Source organism: Eublepharis macularius, chromosome 12 (assembly GCF_028583425.1).
Source record: "Eublepharis macularius isolate TG4126 chromosome 12, MPM_Emac_v1.0, whole genome shotgun sequence".
In the NCBI taxonomy this organism is placed as follows: Eukaryota; Metazoa; Chordata; class Lepidosauria; order Squamata; family Eublepharidae; genus Eublepharis; species Eublepharis macularius.
This window is the reverse complement of record NC_072801.1, coordinates 66721481-66744182: the sequence shown is the minus strand read 5'-3', so window position 1 is coordinate 66744182 and position 22702 is coordinate 66721481. Positions and strand designations below refer to the sequence as shown.

Below are 22702 nucleotides of genomic sequence, written 5' to 3'. Positions count from 1 at the left end.
CCCATGCCTGAAAATACTGTCAAAAAGACCTTGGCCCACCAAACAACCTACATCCCAGCAATAATTTTTGCAACACTTATTTCACATGGATTCCCGTTTTACAGATGGGGAACTGAGGCCAACCAACTGCTGCCTCCCTATTGGCCGATGATGAGCCCTTTTTGATGCCCTGGAGTGGAACGTTGATTGTCCAGCGATGAATCCATTCCCATCTGTGGGCCATTCTTCCTTTTAAGCAAAATTCGCCCGCCCACCTTACCTGTTGGTTTGGCACTCCTGGGTGTTATGCTCTGGTTGTCTACTAAGTTTGAAGCATCTCAGATGATTCCTCACTCTATTGGTGGCTGCTATGTGGATATCAGACGGATGTGATGAAATTAAGGGCAGCAGGTTGACGGAAATATCCTTTATTCCCTTTTATGAATGTTGCAGAACTGGTAGGTTAACTACCAGAGGGGTGATTTTTATCAGAAGCTCAACCATGTGGGCCTTTCCCACCAATTGTTCACAGCACGCTCTCCAACATTTCACAAATGAAAATAGCAACAAACTTGTAGCACCCCTAGGCTCATGCCCGAGACCGTTCATGCAGATGGCTTTAAGGGTGTATGCAATATTTAGCGATCCTGAAGCAGTCCCGCCTGCATTGATTTATTTTTTTTAAAGCCCAGTGTTTGCTTGGGTGTTCAACAGGAAAAAGCTAATTGTCCTACAACAGGGCATGAACAGGTCAAAATGTATCTCAGCCACAGGGTAGGAAATGACCTGTGTAGTGTCAGAAAATGTGAACTGTCAAATTTTGTCTCATGGAGGTGTTTTTGAGTAACAGCCTGTATGAGGCCGCATTGTATATGTGCAGGATTTATTTATTTAGAAAGCTGATGTAGTATAGTGGTTAAATAGAAAAGAGTAGCACCTTTAAGACTAGCTTCTGTAGCTTCTGATAATGAGATCAGTTATGCAGCGTGAAGCTGCTGAATTGGAATTCATATGTAAATTTGACTCAGTCAGACTTGGATTGAATAGAGAGTATGAATGGATATCTCATTATCAGAAATAATTGATCCCATTATCAGAAGCTACTGATTGTGTCTACTCCCCCCTCCCCTCACCACCTATATATATCTGACCAGTTTCTTCATACCCTGCATGCATCTGACAAAGAGAGCTGTGGCTCTCGAAAGCTTATGCTACAGTAAAGTTGGTTAGTCTTAAAGGTGCTACTAGACTCTTTTCTATTTTGCTACTACAGACTAACATGGCTAACTCCTCTGGATCTATGTAGTGGTTAAGTAACTGAACTGTGATGCCGCACATTGCTGTTTTAATTTTCACTACTGCCTTGAGCTCAGCATGCAGCCTTAGGTAAGCCACTCCTCTCAGCTACAGCTCCCCAGCTGTATTATGGAGATAATAGTAACACTGATTTTGTTCTCCGCTCTGTGCAAAAGAGCCATATGTAAATGAACCATCGTCTTCATCATCATCACCACCAGCATCTATCCAATTTCTCCACCCCTTGTATAACTTTATAAGCTTCTGTCATGTCCCCTCTTTGACGCCTTATTTCTAGGCTGAAATATCCTTGACTCTCCAGCCACAAAGTGGTGGTTGTGAGGATAAAATGGGGGAGGGGAGAGTGATGTTGTGAGCTGTTTTGGGTTCTCGTTGGGGAGAAAAGTGGAGTGTAAATAAATAAAAAGAACCACTCAATTGATCCGATATCTTCACGCCCTCCTTCCACTGACTCCTCTGTGCTGAAATTTCACTTTAAGCTCCCCAAGGTAAGGGTTTGATATTTTGTGATTTTTCTGTAATGTGCCATGCCCATTTCAACATCAGCCACAATTCAAAGCCCCCCAAGGATACTAAGCTGCAACATTTGGAGCATCAACGCACGTGAGCTATTTGAGAAGTACAGCCTTGGAAAGCATTCCAGGGGTCCATGTCTAATTGCACACTAAAATAAAACGGTCAGAAGCAAATACAGAGTCAACTTTTGCTTTGCAAGAAAAAACTGTTTTATAGAAATCAAGCCTCCTGTTTATTATCTGAGAATATACATTGGATTGACATTCAAGCAAGTAACAGTTACTTCAAGGCAAGAAATGGCCAAAGGACTTTACTGCTCCTCTGCCACTAGGTGGCAGTAGGATGTAGCATTGAGTGATATAACCAAGAAAAGACGCAAAATTAAAGTGACAATTCTATTGCCTACCTTAGTTAATAAGCACATAGTTAATGTTGCTTGGACACGGAGACATATTTCTAATTAGCTTTTCCAGTTTTCTATCCCTAGAATTTCCTGAGTATCATCAGGACTTGGAAGGAAACTATGGAGCGTACATTTTTGAACACACTGTTCTTCAGAAGTCAGTGAGGGACAAAACACCGAAGAATGAATAAATGTAACATATAACTGGTAGAGAACATGTAAGGGACAGAAGGTCACTGAGAATAGGTTGTAGACTTCTTATGCAAGAGCGTCCCTGTTTTCTTCAGCAAAATCACAGAGAAGACACTTGCATTTAGAACTGGGCTTGAGGGAGGAAGAGGCAGTTCTCTTGCACCTGAGCTATTTAGGACTTAGTCTAATTCAATCTAGAAGGGTGTGAGTGAAGTGATGTTGGTCAGGTCTAGACATATACTATAGGGTTATCCTTCTTTGGAAGTTTTAAAGTAAAAGCTAGATGGCCAGCTGACAGCAATGCTTATTCTGTGAACCTAGATCATGAGAGGGAGGGCAGGATGGGGTACATCAGTGCTTAGTTCTCTTGGCCTCTTCTTACATGCCCAAGGGAATGCCGATTGCCACTTTGGGATCAGGTAGAAATTTTCCCTAGACCAGATCACCTAGGGATCCTGACTGTGTTCTGCTATTTTCTGGGCATGGTCACTGGGGGTGTGGGGCGGGGAGGTAGTTGTGAATTTCCTGCATTGTGCAGAGGGGTAGACAAGATGACCCTGGAGGTACCTTCCAACCCTATGATTTTAGGGTTGCCAGCTTTGGGTTGGGAAATTCCTGGAGTTTTGCGGGGGGCTGGGGTTTGGGAAAAGAGGGACCTAATTGGGATATAATGCCATAGAGTCCATCCTCCAAAGCAGCCATTTTCACCAGGGTAACTGATCTCCATGACCTGAAGGTCTCCAGCTACCACGTGGAGGCTGGCAACCCTCATTATAATGAAGCCACAGAAATTTAAGTTAATAGATTGGACCAGGGCTTTTTTTTCTGGGAAAAGAGGTGGTGGAACTCAGTGGGTTGTCCTCAAAGAAAATGGTCATGTGGCTGGTGGCCCTGCCCCCTGATCTCCAGACAGAGGGGAGTTTAGATTGCCTTCCATGATGCGGCACGGAGGGCAATCTCAACTCCCCTCTGTATGGAGATCAGGGGGCGGGGCCACCAGCCATGTGACCATTTTCCAGAGGTTCTGGAACTCCGTTCCACCGTGTTCCAGCTGAAAAAAAGCCCTGGATTGGACCTTGTTTCAGCCTGTGCCTTTTTTGAAGAAAGGAGCTCTGACTCACGAAAGCTTGTACCCTGAAAATCTTGTTGGTCTTTAAGGTGCCACTGGACTCAAATCCTTCCACCTTTTTTGATTGTTTGGGGGAGGGGAAATCCCTGCAATTAAAAAACAAACAAACTTCTAGCTCATCATGGAGAAAGGATGTAGCTTAATCTGTTGCCTGGTGTGGTACCCTTTTTTCAAACAGAAAAGCATGGAAAATGTGAAATGAAATCCATTTGGAAGAGGCCCAGACAATTCTGGCTCCTCATTCTGATGCTTCTGTAGGCCTCATGACACTCTTTAAACGGAGAACTCGCATACAGGTCTAATGCGGGTCGGATGTCTCAGGGTGAGGCACTGTGAAGGATTCTTATGAGATCCACCGGGACCCCTTTGAAACAGGCCACGCGAATTCTCCGGCGCTCACTTCTGCCTCTGTATTTGCAGTGGTTTGGGGGAGACCCACCCGTGGAATGACAAGTAGTGATGGTGTAGCTGTAAATACTGTCGGAACTGGCGCTGTTGTTGAAAGGTCTCCCTCCTTCGCCACAGATAATTTTGATACGACGGTACCTGGCGTGGATGAAGATGTTTTTTCCCATACAGGTAGGACTAGTCAGGCCTCGTGCCCTCATTATATGCTGACAGTAGTAACTGGGGTTGATCAACACCCGCCTGGGGTCAATGTGTCGCCTCAGGAACCTCCGATAACTGGCTTTGTTGTTGTCCACTGAGGAGACCAGGAAAAGGACCAAGAACAGAAGTGACGAGGAGAGAAAGGGTCCCCTCAGAAGCACAGGTGAGTCTTCTGCCATATTTGCCTTGAGGAGAAAGGGAGATGAAGAAAGTACAGAGACATTCTCGCTAAACTGTATGCCAGATATGATTAAAGAACAGAAGTGCTTCATAATTCATGTAGTAACAGCGGCCAGAATTTTATTAGCGTCTTACTGGAAATGTCAAATAATACCTCAGCGAGAGGAATTAGTAGTGAAGATAATGGGCACCGTGGAAATGGACAAATTAACTTCATTAATGAAAGGACAAAGGGAAGAAGATTTTGCTGTCCCATGGACTTCCTTCTACAAATGGATTAAAGATAAATATAGAGACTAAAACGTAGTAAGGCAAAGCTGCATGAAATATCAGAAATCACAGTCAATTTTGTGTTAAGATAAAATATGAGATCTGGAGAACTAGAATGTTGATATAAGCAAGCCTAATGAAATTTTTGTATTCCCTTTTCTTTCTTTTCTCTCTTGCTCTTTCTTTTTTCTTACTTTCTATCTATATGGAAAACCAATAAAATATATTTTTAAAAAAAGTACAGAGATCACGAGAGCTTGCATACAGGTCTAATCTGGGTTGGATGTCTCATACGAGCTACATGAAGGAGATAGACAGAGGTGATTCATGGGGAAACAGACCGGTCTAATAATACAGGACAAAAACCAAAGGGGGTACCAAAGATCTGAATTAGCACTGGGGTTATTCCACTGGGGTTATTTCACTAAATTATTCAGGCTGGTGAGAATCAAGGCAGATCATAAAGCGCTCCAAGAACATTTCTCCAGACTGGGTGAGCGGTAAGTAAAGTGGCAAATGAAATTCATTCTGAGTCTCTCTACATGAAATGCCTTGGTTTGTGTTTGTCAAGTGCAGAGAAGCAATGTTAACCAGGAAGGGTAGTTTAAAAAGACAGAGCTGGTGGAGATCGATCCTCAGAGCATTTGTTAAATTTCATCTTCGCCTCCCTGAGGCTCTGTCCATTTTTCCTCTCCAGTCTAAAACTGTGTGGGATCGCAACCAGAGGGCAGCGAGGAGTGGAAATGGGCTGCAGCTGTCTTCCAGAGCCGGACTTGGATCTGGAGAGGTAATAGTGGGCTGAAGTTTCCCTTCTGGCATTTCACAGCCCCTTCACACAGCTCCAGTGCATAGGAAAGCCTTTGCCCTGCTGCTCGCTCTTTCTTTTTAAACTATCCTTCCTGGCTAACATTGCATCTCCCAACACATATTCTTTACGTGTCAGACATCTCGTGTAGAGAGGCTAAGTCAATGTAAAGTGAGTTTTAGAGGATAGCTGAATGGAAACATGGATATAGAAGCCCTATTTACATGTTACAAGCCACAGTCACAAGTTACAGTTGATGTTCATACAATCCATGTACAGAGTACATTTGTTTATTCTTTGTATGTATATTTGAATAATTCTCACATTACATTGAATGCACGGACAGCCAAATAGGTGACCCAAAGCCAAATTTATCCAGATTTCATTTGTAAAGTAAATATGCCTTGGCTCTTTCTTGCAATCAGATGTGCATTCACTGTAACATATGAATGTGAATGTGTGTACATGTTTGTGAGAAAAGGCCAACACGTCTTTACTTTGTAACTGAGACCATTGAACCAGTATCTGGTTATTGAGCTGTACACATGCTGAATGAACACAAGAATTACCCAGCATACATACTAAAAAACAATCAAGTGAACACTGTATATGGATTGAACATGTGTTCACTGTGACTTGTGAACAGGGCTAGTGTATGGCAGTCATTGAAAAGGCAAATTCTATACAAATACAGGAACCTAGAGTCTTGTAAAAATCAACAACTTTTAAAATTCTAGAACATGCTCGACTACTTTGTCAGATGCACATAGCGGTCCTTTGTTAGGTGGACTTTTATATCTATGATGATGAAGAAAATAAGAATTGTAAACTGCTGGGTCAATGGACCACAACATGGAGGAAATATGAGATGTGACATTTATCTGCACCTTTGAGCCAGTGGTTTTATGGTGTTGTATAGAGGTGGTTTATCATATTGCCTCCTGGAAACTGTTGTTCTGAGCATCAGTTCTGGGGGAAAGCAGTTTGGAATTTCAACCTCCCTCCCTTGCAAACATATCTGGGAATCAGGCAAAACTCTGAAGAGGGAACAAATGCCAGATAAAAGGTTTGCATGAAACAATCTAGATAAACGACCCAAACAGATAGAGAAGATACTTATCAATCAAAAGGCTGTTCTGTCAGGTAGTCTGGGCACGGTAGCTCAAAGCAGTCAAGGAGAGTATCATCGAAATTGAAGGGTTTAACATTTAAAGAATTTCTGAGCATACGCTTACAATGTACTAACTTTTGACTTCAAGCAGTTTGGCAGCCTTTAATGCAAATTGCAGTGGGAGTAACAGAGACATTAAAAGTGAAATCCTAAAAAGAGTTACGCTAGTCTAAATCCATTGATTTCAATGGGTTTAGACTGGAGTAACTCTTTGTAGGATTGTGCTGTAAAAAACTTTGTCCCTCTGTTTCTCTCTCTCTACGTGTAGAATCTTGCAGAACGTTAATTTATATTCTGAGCTAGAGAAGAGCTTTGGGAAGGACATACGGTGCTCATTTCATAATACACCTGAACATTCTGAGCTGGGGACAAATTCATATCCTGAACCAGGTAATTATGAATGTTTATTTGTTTATTAAATTACGAGTTTACTGAAATCCACAATGAGATTTCTGGTAGAAAAAGCAACAGTGCTATCCTTGCTAAGACAACTTTGGAAACTCTTCAAGGGAAAACTTTTTCTTTTCTCCCCTCTCTTCAGCTGCCTTCTCTTCTCTTTCCTCAGACAGTTCCCTCCATTTTAGGAAAAAACACCACCAACACCCTCCCCCCCAGCAGTTTCTCCAAATGTCAGTTTTTTTCAACCGACCTGCATCCAAATCTGAGTTCTCAATGACTTGCAGCCCTCCTACGGAGTTCCTGACAGCATAAAATGGAGGAAAGGTCATGGGGAAACGCAGGGCTTTTTTTCTGGGAAAAGAGGTGGTGGAATTCAGTGGGTTGCCGGCACAGGGGGCAACTCCTGGCAGGAAGTGGTGCCTCTGGTACCACATGTGTACGCACAAAGTGTGTGCATGCTTCCGGGACCGCACAATGATGTCATTTTGGGTCAGCTGGAACAAGGGGGGGGGGAGTTTTTTAAAGTTTAAATCACCCTTGGTGAAAATGGTCACATGGCCGGTGGCCCTGCCCCCTGATCTCCAGACAGAGGGGAGTTTAGATCGCCCTCCACGCCGGTGATCTAAACTCCCCTCTGTCTGGAGATTAGGGGGTGGGGCCACCGGGCATGTGACTATTTTCAAGAGGTGCCAGAATTCCGTTCCACCACGTTCCAGCTGAAAAAAAGCCTGGGGAAACATATGGTAGGATACACACACACACACACAGAACAAAATTGTCCCACAATATGTTATCAACAGTTCAAAAACTTGTTTCAGAAACTGCAACTTGAGAAATTGTCTGTCCTGCTGCCCAGAAGAGAAAGATTTCTCTTCGAGACCTTGAAGAGAAGGAGGAATGCCAAATGATGGTATTCTCCAAAAACGCGGCGGGGGGAGGGGGGGAGGCACGAATATCAGGATTTTTTTTTTTAGTAAACTGCAAAATTTACAGTACACCACAGAGGAAAGTTAATATTAATAAAAACAAAAACTTTCACTGACTGCCATCAATAAAATTGAGGAGGGTCCCCTAAACAGGCAATTAATGGGGTGCTATCTTTCCAGCATATTATCTCTTATTGGGCCATTTAGCTACCTTCATCTAGGGTTGCCAGCCTCCAGGTAGTGACTGGAGATCTCTCAGAATTACAACTGGTCTCCAGGCCACAGAGATCAGTTCACCTGGAGAAAATGGCTACTTTGGGTGGGTGGGGGGGCCTCTATGGAATTATGCCATGCCAAGGTCCTTTTCCTCCCCAAACCTCACTTTTTCCAGGTTTCACCCTGAAGATCTCCAGGAATTTCCCAACTTGGAGCTGGCAGCCCTATTTTCATCTGAAAAGGTCAGTTTCTGCACTGGAATAAGAACAGTCAGCGTGATTATATAAAGCAGCTGAGATTGTATGTCTCAGGTATTTCCAACACTTTTTGGGCCAGCTAAATGGGGCCATGTTCTTCAACTCTGTGTGGAGAAAGGGAGATAAAGGGCTTTTTGCAATTAATGTTGAATGCTGATGCCAATCTACTACGTCTCCATCTACTTTATGATCTCAGTTAGGGCTATTTTAGGATTAGAACTGCTCAGCAAAAAAGCTTAATTTATGTCCTGTAGAATCAACTGAGATGTCTTGAATGCTTTCATTGTTTTTGAGAACTATGGTCAGAGGCTCCATGATAAAAGCATAAACTAATAGGGAAGGGGAGGGGAAAGAGAGAAATCCTTGTTGATATCTTTAGATAAGCAGGGGACGCATTAGGAACATTAGATCCTTTTCAGAAAGAGAAGCAGTCACATTGATGGAGGTATAGAAACTGGGTCCGACGACCCATTTCAGTTGGTTTTTTGGAGCAATCCCCCTGCAAATGGTCAACAGTTTTATCTGTTTTTAAAGCCCTACCCTTTCTCCATTTTTTTCTCACAACAATCCTGTGAAGTAGGTCAGACAGAGATTTCCTAACCAAGCTCACTTCATATGACAGAGTGGGGATACAGGCCGTTTTCACATGGCTTACTGGCTACAGAACATTGCGCTGAGCTCCCGGAATGACAGCATCTTCCTGGCGCAATTTCACGCGAGAACAGTAGTTCTCTTGCACCAGGAAGACACTGTCGTTCCGGGAGCTCAGTGCGATATTCCGTGGCTGGCAAGCCGTGTGAAAACGGCCACAGTTTGGTGCAGTGGTTAGAATGTCAAACTAGGATCTGGGAGACCCAGGTTCAAATCACCACTCTACCATGGAAGCTCATTGGGTGACCTTGGACTAGTTGAATACTCTCAGCCTAACCTACTTCACAGGGTTGTTTTGAGCATAAAATGGAGGCGAGGAGAAAGATGTAAGTTGTTTTGGTCTCCCGTTGGGGAGAAAGGCAGACTATAAATGAAGTAAAGACATAAATAAATAAATGCATTCGAACCTTCCAAAGCTAAGACCAGCCCCTTAACTGCCCTACCACACAGAGTTTTCCAACAGCCAGACTGCAAGATGGTGCTTAGATCCCCATTTTTACAGATCTTATTATCAGCTACCTGATCGCCAGGTGTAAACGTCAACTTGTTCCAGTATATATATTGGCAAATCTTATTCATTTAGCAATGGTGATTGTGTGTTCAAATAATGATCACCTGGGGACATGGGTCAATGCAAAGCAGACAAGCCAGATTTTGACCCTGTTCAGAAATCCCAGGGATCTGATCATCCCACCAGGAGGACAGAATGTTCCCTTTGGCCAAAATATTTGCAAAGATTCAGGCAAACTCAGGAGCTAAAGCCTGACTGCAAACTCATTAAAATTCAACAAGTTTTCTTAAGACTCACAGTAATACTTCTTCCCACCACTTCTTTGTACTTCTTTCTCTAATAGATGCTTGAAAACAAACCAGATAAAATGAGAAATAGATGATTTAACTTTTTAAATTAGGGGCTTATCCAGCAGATACAACTGTTTGCAGAATTCAGCACTCTGAGCTCCAATAACTTTAACTCACCAACCATGGGAACATTTACTTTTCCACAGAGGCCATAAAATTTGCTGCATTGATCGGATCCATATTTGCCTTGAGAAAGTTGTGCTGCATCTACACCCATGCTCATAATGCATATTGTTAGCCTATAAAAGAGCTGCTTCTAGAAGGTTAACTTTATTTCATGAACAAGTTTATGTTCATGAACAAGTCATGTCATTTATTTACATCTAATAGTTCGTGTGGATCCCGTGGAAAGTATCTGCTAAACATGGAGGAGCAATTTGTGCCAATCTCTCTCCCTTCCTATTACAGGCTTTCTGCCCCCAAGCAGCATTAAGGGGCCATTTGGAGTTGCCAACCTCCAGGTGGGGCCTAGAGATTTCCTGGAATTACAACTGATCTCCAAAAGACAAAGATCAGTTCCCCCAGAGAAAATGGCTGCTTTGGTGGGTGGAGTCTATGGCATTCTACCCTGGCTCTGTTCCCCAAACCCTGCCCTTCCCAGGCTCCATCCCCAAATCTCCAAGAATTTCCCAACTTGGAGCTGCAGCAGGAAGTGAGGAAAATCCACTCTGCTGACAGAAATCCTTTCCACCAGCAGAAATGATTTGCGGGACCCAAGCTGTTGGTCTGGGTGGTATGAGTTGAAGCCCAAAGGAAATCCTTTTCTAGGGGCTTGTGCTATCTCTCAAGCAGTCCTACCTTGCACAAACCCTTCCAGACCCCATCAGCTTACACCCATCTAAGATAGGATAGAAGATCCCTGATAGAGCATCTGCTTTGCATGCAGAGGTCCCAGGTTCAAGTCCTGGAGCAAAATCCAGGTCCAACAGCACCTTAAAGAGCAACTAGATTTCCAAGGTATGAGCTTTTGAAAGTCAAAGCTCCCTTGGAGATTAATAGATCCAGAGGAGTTAGTCGTGTTAGTCTGTAGTTGCATAATAGTAAAGAGTCCAGTAGCACCTTTAAGACTAACCCACTTTATTGTAGCATGAGCTTTGCAGAACCACAGCTCTCTTCGTCAGAAGCATCTGATGAAGAGAGCTGTGGTTCCCTAAAGCTTATGCTACAGTAAAGTGGGTTAGTCTTAAAAGTGCTACTTGGTGATTAAGGGAGTTTTGACTCTCGAAAGCTCATACTCTGGAAATCTAGTCGGTCTTTAAGATGCTATTGGAGTCGGATTTTGCTCTTCGACTACAGACCATCACAGCTACCCACCTGAAACTGGGTTCAACTCCTGATATCTTCTGTTAAAAAAGGATCAAACAGTAGACGATATGAAAGACCTTTACCTGAGAACTCGGAGAGCCACTGCCCATTAGAGTAGACACTACGACACTACTTGATAGATCAAGGATGCGATTCAATATAAGGCAGCTTCATGTAGGTGTGTTCTGAGAATCTGAGCTGGGCTGGCTCTTGGTCAGTTTTCTCATAAGAACAAGTCACACACCAGCCACCTTCTGGCAACACGTTCCTATCCATCCCATTGTACACCTGGAGGCTCCGTGTGAGGTGTTCTCTTTACAGTAGAAGGGAGTGTCCTTATTCACTCAGTCCTGCATTCAGCAGTGACAGACATTTTCTCTTTCTTTCTTTGTCAGCAAGATGAGATGCAGGAAATCCATGACTGGGTCTCTAGGCATCTCTAATATTGTTGAAAAATATATTTTTTAAAAAAGATATTCACTCTGCACTTTGCCCCTCAATGGAGACTCAAAGCAGCTTACAACATCATTCCTCCATCCACCATTTTATCCTCACGACGACTCTGGGAGGTAGGCCAGGCTGAGAGAAAGTGACTGGCCCAAGGCCACCCAGCGAGCTCCTGTGGCCTCCCAAATCCTCGTCTGATACTCTAACCACTACACCATGCTGGCGGAGTAGTCTGTGATTCTGCTTGGGGCCATGATATTGGGGCCATTGGGTGGTGGTTCCCCTTTAAGTTTCTTGGATAGAAATCCACCCTTTATGGATATTGGCTCAGGCAGGGAAATAAAACAGGCAATCGACACAGTGAATTCTGTTCATTTAGGGGCAAGACTTACCAAAATTAGTCCACAAAGTTATCAGCAATTCAAACATGTAATGGAGTCTTCCAGGTCTATTTCTTCTCCATTAATGAAGTGTGTGTGTGTGTGTGTGTGTGTGTGTGTGAGAGAGAGAGAGAGAGAGAGAGAACATTTAGAAGAGATCAGGGTTCCAAAAACATTCAAAATTATAAGCTGCATGAATACAAAAGCACGTTAGCTTAACACTTCCTCGTAAGTTGTGTAGAAGAAAGTCCCCAAACAAATGGACCTGGTGCAACTCAGCTCAAATAAGCTCATGACCCACCAACAGAGGGCAGCATTATTGCACAATTGAATAGCTGTGTAAAAGAAGTGGGGGGGGGGGGACTGGTAAGCGCAACTTTTCTCACCCTAATAAAAGGCCATCTTCTGGCCAAGGGCTATTTTGTGTTGCTGTAAGTCCTGTGCACTCATCCTTTCCAGTGCTGGAGCATATACTCCCCTTGCCTCTATAAGCAGGTCATTTTTAGATTACCCCAATATTGAAATGGTTACCAACTTCAAAGGGGATCCAAAGGAGTTGCAGCTGCCACCATGATATTTGCAAAACAGATTCAAACAGCCTGCTTTGGTCTTAAATGTTTATTTCTGCCTCTGTGAACGTGCCATTAATAAACCACCCAAGCTCTGCAAATGCCCTTTTGCCCAATCCAGACAGGAAAACAAGCAGGCTTTTAGCCTTCGGACCACTTCTTTTCCATTGCTCCTGCGAAAGCCCCTCTTACCCTGTTCTCTGCTCTGTTTCCAGTCTCCGATTCAGTCGGCAGCTCGTTTCTTCCTTTGTTCTGTGCGAAGGCTGTGGCCTGCCTGGCTTCTGACACTATGTATCGCTCTGGGCCGCAAGGAATGGAGGCCGGCAACAGGATAAAGCCAGCAGATGGACAATTTGATTCTAACGCCAGTCTTGACAGCCAGGGGCCTTCAGATTTCCAGCCTGTTCTTGCTGGAGCACATTTTGCAGGATCAGCTCTCTAGAAACCAGTCCTTAGGGTCATAGCTGTTTTTCTTAAAGGTGCAACAGCATGAGGCCAGCTAAGTGGCATATGTTACAGCCGTCATTAGAGAAAGGATTCTTGTGGGGTGAGCCCCACTCAAGTTCCTGCGTTTTGAAATCATTCGTGGATACTACCTAGTCCTTCTATTAGTAAGGTGAAATCTGACGGACAAGATGACGGGGCTTTCTCAGCTGTGGCCCCAGTACAACAGAACTTGCTTACTAAAATAGTCAATTCTGCAGACTTTGGGGGAGCAAAACATGGTTAGCCTGTTTAAGAAGCTTTAGGGGAGCTTTACCTACAACCTAACAATGTAGGTGATATTTTTTAAAAAGTTCTGGATTCAGATCATTGCTTTTTTATTATTAATGGTCTATTCTGTAGTAATTGAAATCTTTCCTTGAATCAGGATTACAGTTTGCCTTCCTTGCTACATGAGGCTAATATATTTCCAAGTGGGGCTTCAAAGAAAATAAGCCCTTGTTCTCATGCCACAAATTCTAAAGCTTATGTTCTTTGAAGCCCCACTTGGAAATATATTAGCCTCATGTAGCAAGGAAGGCAAACTGTAATCCTGATTCAAGGAAAGCCTGAGGCCAGCACATCTCAGATTAGAAAGTGTGACTGACTCACTGACTGACTGACAGACACACACACACAAACACACACACACACACAGAGCATCTGCCTGGCAAGAATGTGCTTTATTGAGGAAACAAATGCAAGCACATTTCTTTAGCGCCATCTGCTGCTCAGTCTGATAGAGTTCACACTCAGTCTAGGCAGCCACTAATAAGTTTGAGGAAGGAAAAGCAGTAAGTTACTTATTCATCTGTTGGGAGACCAGAAGGGAAGCAGTGTTATGCTATGCAATAGACACTGGAGGGCAGGAGAGAGTTGAGGTGGCCTATGTTTCTTAGAGTCAAACTACAAGTGATGCGTTATACAGGTTGGACACTTGTCAGCTTCCCTCAAGTTTTGATGGGAAATGTAGGCATCCTGGTCTTGCAGCTGTAATGGAGAGCCAAGCTGTAAAACCAGGATGCCTACATTTCCCATCAAAACTTGAGGGAAGCTGACAAGTGTCCAACCTGTGTAAGGCATCACTTGTAGCTTGGCTCTCAGTCAGGGAAAGAGACAAATGGTACATGGAAAGACAGGAACATGTACATTTGATTTTATAATATAAACTAACATATTTGCTAATTTGTTCCCTCTGCTGTTAGATAAATTCAGTCTAAGATTAAAAATTTCAGGCAAATATGGCATGGAGTGTTTGAAACCTCTTTTGCTCTTGGTGGAGAGAATTCTAGCTTTTGTTGATTGAAGTGGGCTTCATAGCTCAGTTGATGAGATGTTATGGAATGTTTATGAAGATTCCATTCACTCAGAAGTTTGGAAAAAGGAAAATCCAGTTCCAAACCAAACTCTGTCAGCAAGGCAAAGGTTTCAGACATCTAGGGTTGCTGCATATGGCAATGAAGTAAACGTGAGAAAGGGGTGAGAAAATTAAGAAGTACCATGAATGTGGTTAGATATGTGAGCGGAAGAACATATGAAAGCAGTGAGTGAAAAGGATTCATGTGTGCGTAAGACTGAATGTAGAATAGTGAAAAAATTAGGTGATTCAAATGTAAAAAATTGTGAATCTCACAGATCTATTGATAGTTTCAAGTGGGTAGCCATGTTGGTCTGTAGTAGAAGAGCAGGATTCGGGTCCAGTAGCACCTTAAAGACTACAGATGTAATCTATAAACTCAGATATAAGCAACATCAAGTGATCACTGGCATGTGTGTATTCACAGATCAGACACCGCAGATTGAACTGCATTATCACCTCAAGCATAATTCCCTTCAGGGAACACCAGTCAGTTCACACACTCTCCCCCAGTCACAAGGGTCAAGACAGTAATGAAGAGTAGAGAAACTGCGATGTACATTTGCGTGTGTGAACCAGATATTTAATGTCTGACAGCCTTGGAAAGTTTTGTGGTAATAGTATGTTTTCCCTTTAGTCTTATAGCTGTGATAATGGCCCACTCACATTCATTACTTGACTTTGGTGTCATCAACTGCAGAACTTGTGTGCCTGAAACACCTCTTGGTTTCTCAGTCTCAGTTCACACAGATTATCTGGTACCATTTCTTCAGCTAGTATGGTTTTCCCAAAGAATTCTGGGAATTGTAGTTTGGGGAAGAGCCAGATTCAAATCCAGTAGCACCTTAGGATTTACTAGGATATAAGCTTTCAAGAGTCAAGCTCCCTTTGTCAGAGCTTGAATCTTAGAAGCTCATATCCTGAAAAATCTCTTTGGACTTTAAGGTTCTACTGGACTCAAATCTTGCTCTCCTACTGCAGATCGGCATGAATAACCACCTGAAACTAATCTAGTTTGGTGAAGGTACGGAATATTTTGCTAACTCCTCCCTATACAACTTCAATCCCCAGGATTTCCTGGGGAGAACAAAGCCTGCTGAAGACATCTGTTGCTGAGAAAGCATTATGCAAAGCGGAACTAGATGGCTGCCATTTTAATATTTCATTGAACTCCTGGCATCCTGTGGGTGAATCATGGGCGTTGTCGCTCAAAGTGAACTGGCAGGGTGTGGGCGCAGGCCACACTAATTCGTCGGGTCTCTCGTTTACCGACATACTGGCAACGAGGATAAAGACCTCTGTTGCTGCAAGTAATGACACGAAAACGCCTTCTGCTGTTGTAAAGATCCCGATGGCGATTCACCCGGGTCCCTCCTCTGCGGCAGATATTCTGAACGGCCTTTGGCCTGGCGATGATGAACGTGTTGACGGCTTTGCATGTTCCTCTTGTCATGCCCCTCCGCTGCATCATGCGGTTGCAGTAGGTGTTGAGATTGGGGGCTCTGGTTCTTGGGTGAGCGATGTGCTGCCTAACGAAATCCCGGTAGGAGGCCCCTTTTCTGGACTGCACCAGAAAGGCTGCGAGGAGGATGGCCAAACGCAGCAGCCGCCAGCAGGAATCCTTGGAGGACATCCTGGTGGGGTATTGGATGCTATGGAAGAAATAAGGGGGGGGGAGAAAAGGAATGTGATAATTATTTGGTTCTCTTAAGGATGACGTTTGGTCATTTATTCATTATTTGTATTTATTATTTATAAATTCAAGACTTTTGAATCCTGACACAGAAAGTACTGGAATTCTGAATTGTGCCACTTCAGACTGCAGGTGGAGTGTGTATTTGTCTTTTTTAAAAAAATCATTATCCCACATAGAAAAAAGCCCCTGGCACAGGACTAAGCAGGGCTGGGCTACATCTTTCACTCAGGTATGCTGCTTTACTACATTCACCCAGGTTTCTTTCTTTTCCATTAAAGGAGATGACACCCCCCCACCTGCAATGTAAAGTAGTACACTTCAGCATTTTACCACCTCTATTCTGCATAATGTGTGGTTTGACTCTGAAAAAAAGTGGAAATTTGAATATTCAGCCTTTTTCTAAAAAAAAAAATCTTTTCACATCAAATATTTCTGGGTTTCAGTTTATTTTCTCTTGGGGTGTTTGGAGTCTCTTTCCCCTATAAGTATAATAAATGGAAGATTAGCTTATCCCTCGCATGTGTATTGTATGCATTGGAGCAAATTTTCACAGGGAATTTTTTGAGCTCTCCCACCCTCGATTGGCCTTCCACTGAACACGGCACCCTGAAAAACAGACAGCCATTACCCTCAATATGAGTCTTATCTGTACCTCCTGGAGAGCTATCTAGTCATTTTGTCCTCTGCAGGATGCAACACACCATTTTTTGGTCTCACTAAGTTCCCTGCACATTGTTAGAAGTGCAACTATGAATTTAGTCACAGCTAGGCTTTGTTGGAACCAATGGAATGACTGATATGAGACATACGTAGCTCTCATCGCTGCCACTGAGTCTTCATGGTCTGATTCTACACCTTTTGTCAGAACTACATCCCACTGATTTGGACATATTCTGAGGTAAATCATACCCTCATAGGGCACTCCTTTGCATATTTGCTCAGGAAGTGAATCCCATTAAGTTTAATGAGGTTTACTTCCAACTATATGGACCAAGGATTGCTGCATTATAATGGAATCCCAAACACTTTTATTCCGAGGAAAATTCCACTTTGTATTGTCGAAGGCTTTCACGGCCGGAGAACGATGGTTGTTGTGGGTTTTCCGGGCTGTATTGCCGTGGTCTTGGCCCAAGACCACGGCAATACAGCCCGGAAAACCCACAACAACCAAAATTCCACTTTGTTCAATGGGGCTTACTCCCAGGTATGTGTGCGTAGGATTGCAGTTGTTGCCAGATTAAGGGCTGGATTCCTCTGAGGTAAGCCTATATGTGGACTTTACCTCTTCAGACTGGAGGAGTGAATTCACCTTCACACACACAAAAGCCTTCTGCACAGAAAGCTAACCGTCAGTGAGGCTATGCTAAATACCTTCTCGTCCACATCCAGTTTTTTATGTTTGAACATGTGAGCTGCACCTGTCATCTGAAATGGTACACTCCAGATCCAGGTTTATCATCTCAAATGAGACTAAACTAACTTTATCTGGTTTAGGACCTTCATGATCAAATTCAAGACAAATCAAATATGATAAACAATTGCCAATGGAATATTAGATGTCAGGTATCAAAGGAAATTAGTTTGTTGATTCTCATTAAAGATCGTTGCATGTGTCTCAGATATGCAATACCGCCAAATATCTTGTTTTAAGTATCAAATAATTTTAAATACCACTGTTACATGACCTCAGTTTGGTACTAAGCTGGGTTGCTTAATTTATTGTAGTGAATGGTGACCGTTTATATAGGAGAGAGCCAAGGGGCAAACTCAGGGGTGCATGGGGGAGCATAAAACATCAATATGGTGGTGGCCCCAGAAATCTATGGAAAGTAAGGGCCAAGCTACAAGTGATGAAAGACACTTGCCTGGCAAGTGAACAGACTCACATGTATTCCTCCTTGTTCACTTGCCATTCACTTGTGCTCCACTTGATCAATTGGAGAGCAAGTGAATGGCAAGTGAACAGGGAGGAATACACATGAATCTGTTAACTTGCTAGGCAAGTGTCATTCGTCACTTGTAGCTTGGCCCTAAGCCTATCTATTAACAGGTATTAGCCATGATGGTATTTCCCCTCAGGGCCACTCAAGAAAAGGGATATGCTGCACGTTCCTATAAAATGCTTTTTTAGCTGAGATAATCTAATTTCAGATTATATATTGGGAGATACAGGCATGCTGGTATCTGTTGCTTGGTTGGATTAAACTGTTTATATCCTGCCTATCCCATGTATACTCTACACAGTTGCTAACTGAAGCTGGTTAAAAAAGGAGGAACATTCAGCCAATTGCCACATACGAAGTGCAAAAAAAAGTGGTTCTATGTCTTTCAAATGAAAATTATTCAGTTGGCTGTTTGAGCCCTGCACCTGTAGGGAATAACTTCCTGAATTTTGAAAGCAATATTGAGGGCAGAGAGGTGGGCAGGAAGAAGCCAGGGGTTCTGGAATCCTGTTGCCAGATGTCACGTAAAGAATTATTTCCAGACAAATGAGGGAGCATCTGTAGAATATCTCTGGAAAAACAATATAGAGGTGAAAATTTGAGGGAAGCAAGGAGTGAGATCAGCGCCAGGGCTTCTCTACCTTAAGTGGGTATTGTGTTTACCCTATAGCAATGAGTTGATGTGGATTTCCACCATTTTATTCTTGCAAGAGCTCTTTGAAGAGCTCTTAAGTTTCAACCTTTGGCCTTAAAGTTAAGTTTGGAGATTTATTCTCATAGTGGCAGGTGTGTTTAGCAAGACTACACACTTGAGGGATTCTTTGCCTACATTTCTGTTGTAACTACTGACATGGACATGGGAGGTGGGAAGCAACAATCTGGCATTAGAGACTCAGCTATGTTTTATATTTAGCACAAAGCTAATTTCCATGTTATTATTTTTTTTAATGTGGTGAATAGACCATATTTTCAAAGACATCCAGCTGTGATTACAGGTACAGTTTCTACTGGTGTGTAGAAGCACTGCCAATAGTACTTGTATGTCTTTCTCCACAAATCTTGGGATTTTATGTGCTGGAGGGGGTCAGTCTGTAAAGAGAATTAAGTTGAGAAATTGTGTCCTGCTAAAACCCATTAACTCAGGGTCTCACCACACGAGACAAAATACACTCGAATTACATGGGTAGTTGAAGATCCAGAGGAGTTAGCCGTGTTAGTCTGTAGTAGCAAAATCAAAAAGAGTCCAGTAGCACCTTTAAGACTAACCAATTTTATTGTAGCATAAGCTTTCGAGAACCACAGTTCACTTCGTCAGATACATGGAGGGCAGAAAGAAACTGGTCAATTATAGAGGAGGAGAGGGGAGGGGAGGAGGAGAGGAGGGATGTAAACAACTCCTTTGATATGGAGATGCAAAGAGCTCCTTTTGATGTGGGGATCAGTTTGCTTGTGTAAAGGTTCAAAGTAGTTTGCCATGTTAGTCTGTTGTAGCAAAATCAAAAAGAGTCCAGCACCACCACCAAGACCAACCAATTCCACTGCAGCACAAGCCTTCGATAACCACAGCCCTCCCCGCCAGATGCATCTGACAAAGAGAAGTGTGGTCCTCGAAAGCCCACGTCAGGTGCCACTGGACTCTCCCTGACCCCGCCTATGTAAATGAAATCAGTTACCTGTGATAATGAGATAATGGGTAGTTGAAGTGTATTTTGTAATTTGAGTATATTTGAGTATACTTCGAGTGTAATTCAAGTGTATTTTGTCTTGTGTGGTTTGACCCTGATAGAGACTCCAGGGCTAGAACCAAGAACTTGCTTGCCTGAGGCAGGTTTGAATCCGAAATCTTGTCGTGTATTTTAGCTTCAGGATATTCTTCAGGTAGGCTATGTGGATTTTAATGTGTTGCTGTAAGGTACTTAATAGTTCTGCATAAAAGCCATGTTTTTTAAAAAACAGAATAAAACAAGTGTGCCTCCTAATAATAAAGATTGCAAAGTCGACCCTTTCTTACCGGACTTTGAGGTCTTGCTCAGAAATAGCAGGGTGTCCCAATCTCTTAACCAACGTTGCCTTGAGCAGTGTCTGGTTTCCTGTCAGTTATGCTCTGCCGTTCTGGGTCACGGTGGAGAAATAGGTTAGGAACTCACTTTGCAAGACCCAACAGCCTTGTGTCCGCTTGGAAGTGGAGCAACAGGTCAGGCGTACAATTTTATGACCAGCCCTTAGCAATCCGAAAGGCTCTTAGAATAGAGAGGAAAGAAAATCGAACCGATTAGCCTTAAGATCAGAGCTTTGCTTTTCTCCACATGTACCCCACTTCTACAGAGAAGTCTTTGACAACACCTCCAGAAGTCTCTTGTTCAAATATCACTTTTGTTATAAAACAAATGGCCTTAGTTAAACTTTTCTCTCACAGTTTCTTATCTCCAGAGGAGTTAGCCGTGTTAGTCTGTAGTAGCAAAATCAAAAAGAGTCCAGTAGCACCTTTAAGACTAACCAATTTTATTATAGCATAAGCTTTCGAGAATCAAGTTCTCTTCATCAGCCATCTGATGAAGAGAACTTGATTCTCGAAAGCTTATGCTATAATAAAATTGGTTAGTCTTAAAGGTGCTACTGGACTCTTTTTGAGTTTCTTATCTGGAATACATAGTACATTTATTTTAAGTGAGGGACACGACAAATTTTGAGGTGAGGAAAATCCCATCCATATCCCCCCATTTCTTCCTTTCCCAATTGCCATTTTCTCCATCTTCATTGGCCCCAATTGCTGCTTTCTTTCCTTGTCTTCTTCTGGTCTATTCCCATTGGGTTGCCAACTTCCTGGTGGTGGATGGAGATCCCCCTGAATTACAACTGTTCTTCAGGTCACAGACATCAGTTCCCCTGGAGAAAATGCTGGATTTGGAGGGGGGATTCTATGGCATTATACCCTGCTGAGGCCCTTCCCCTCCTCAAAACCTGACCTCTTCAGGTTCTAGCCCTCAAATATCCAGAAATTCCCCAACCTGGATCTGGTAACGCTATTCATTGACTGGTTTGCTCACTCTTAGAAGAAATTGGCTGCAGAGTGGCGTGCCAAGAATGTAATGGGGGAACCAGGAACCACTTCCATCAATGGAGGTATCTGGGCAAGGACAAATCTCTTTCCTGTGTAGTTTGGCTCTGAACTGAGAACCCATGTTACCCCCCATAGACATTTAAGTTTCCTCCCTACGCGCTATTAACCACACAGGCACAACAGCTCATATCATTACCAGGCAACCACTGAGAACTTTAAGATACTTTTAAAGAGCAGCCAACATGAACTTGATGATCCCTTAAGGTCTTTAAAGGCCGTCACCTGTGGTGAACATTCTGTGCATGTTGCTCAGAGCTCTTAGCCCTTCCCTTCCTTTCCTTTCATAATGATGTACCCAATGAGGGCAACAAGTGGAGATCAGAAGATGTTTGGGGGGTGTATCCTGAGTCACTAGGGTTGTCAACCTCCAGGTGGCGTCTCAAGGTCTACCAGAATTACGACTCGTCTCCGGACTGCAGACATCATTTCCTTTGAAGAAAATGGTGGCTTTGGAGGGTGGATTCTGTGGCATCACGCACTTGCTGATAGGGTTGCCAGGCCCCCTTACTGTCCCGGTAGGAAGCTGGGATCTGGGGCTTCACTTCTGGTGATGTCATCGTGTGGGTGCAGAAGCACGTGCACAGATTTAGGCCGCAAATGGGCCCAATTTGGCTTGTTTGGGGCCCAAACTGACCTGCTGCAAAGCACACACACTCTCAGGGTGCTGCAGTGACATCATTCCAGGGAGTGATGTCATCGTGCCACCTTGGGAGCACGCCCAGGAGGCCCCTGCTGACCCCTATTTTTTCCCCTGCTGACCAGGTGAGTGGTGGCGGGGGTGGAAAGTGAAAGCGGGGGATCCCCCACTGGGGGATTGGGATCCCTACTTGCTGAGTTCCCTGCTTTCTCCAAACCTTGCCCTTCCCAGGCTCCACTCCCATATCCCCAGGAATTTCCCTATTGGAGCTGGCGACTCTATGGATCACCGAGCCAAAACACTGCTAACTTGCTTCCTAGCCTATATCAGGACATATTTGTTTGCTTATCCGCTTGCAGACCCTATATGAAATAAAGCCGTTGGGGTGCTCCACCAGTGAAAAGCCTGGCACCTTGCCCGGTTTGGGTTTATGTTCAACAATCTACTCATTGCAGTTGAATACAGTAAGTCTGACTACTGAACACATTGGATGTGAACTCCACGTCACCCCTAGGGCAAGGACTGTAGCTGGTGAGTCTCCCAAGGAAGGCTATTGCACATGGAATACAGGTGCAGCACCTCAAGTCTTTTTAGACATGCTAAACCACCAAATCACTTTGGGTACGGCAGCATTTTACGAAGAAAAGATAGAACCTTAGAACATAAAACTGCTTGGTGCCAAACTTGCCCCATTTGTACTTTCCTAAAGTTTAGTTTCATGAATCCAAGAAGGTCCCAGAGTGTGGGTCCATGGGAAATACCACCCTCCCCCTTTCAAGTAAGGAGGAGAATTGGACAAGATTGAGTGGAAAAGGTGCCAGGATCCAATCCAGGATATGCTGTGACCAGCTGCCCACGAAGAAAATGGACAAGTCTCCATAGC

The 22702-nt window shown here is 43.5% G+C and overlaps 2 protein-coding genes across 2 annotated transcripts; both read right to left on the bottom strand.

Moving 5' to 3' along the window:
- Window positions 1-3853: 3853 nt before the first annotated feature.
- Window positions 3854-4324, bottom strand: LOC129339573 (ribonuclease-like). The gene has a single exon (XM_054994154.1). It carries the CDS (start codon window positions 4322-4324, stop codon window positions 3854-3856), a length of 471 nt encoding a protein of 156 aa, XP_054850129.1.
- Window positions 4325-15474: 11150 nt separating this feature from the next.
- On the bottom strand, window positions 15475-16055 carry LOC129340242 (ribonuclease-like). The gene has a single exon (XM_054994914.1). The coding sequence runs from the start codon at window positions 16053-16055 to the stop codon at window positions 15615-15617; it is 441 nt and encodes a 146-aa protein (XP_054850889.1). The 3' UTR covers window positions 15475-15614.
- Window positions 16056-22702: the final 6647 nt, after the last annotated feature.

Coding starts and splice junctions, on each gene's coding strand:
- LOC129339573 (XM_054994154.1), bottom strand. CDS start 4,324: ATGGCAGAAGACTCACCTGTGCTTCTGAGGGGACCCTTTCTCTCCTCG.
- LOC129340242 (XM_054994914.1), bottom strand. CDS start 16,055: ATGTCCTCCAAGGATTCCTGCTGGCGGCTGCTGCGTTTGGCCATCCTC.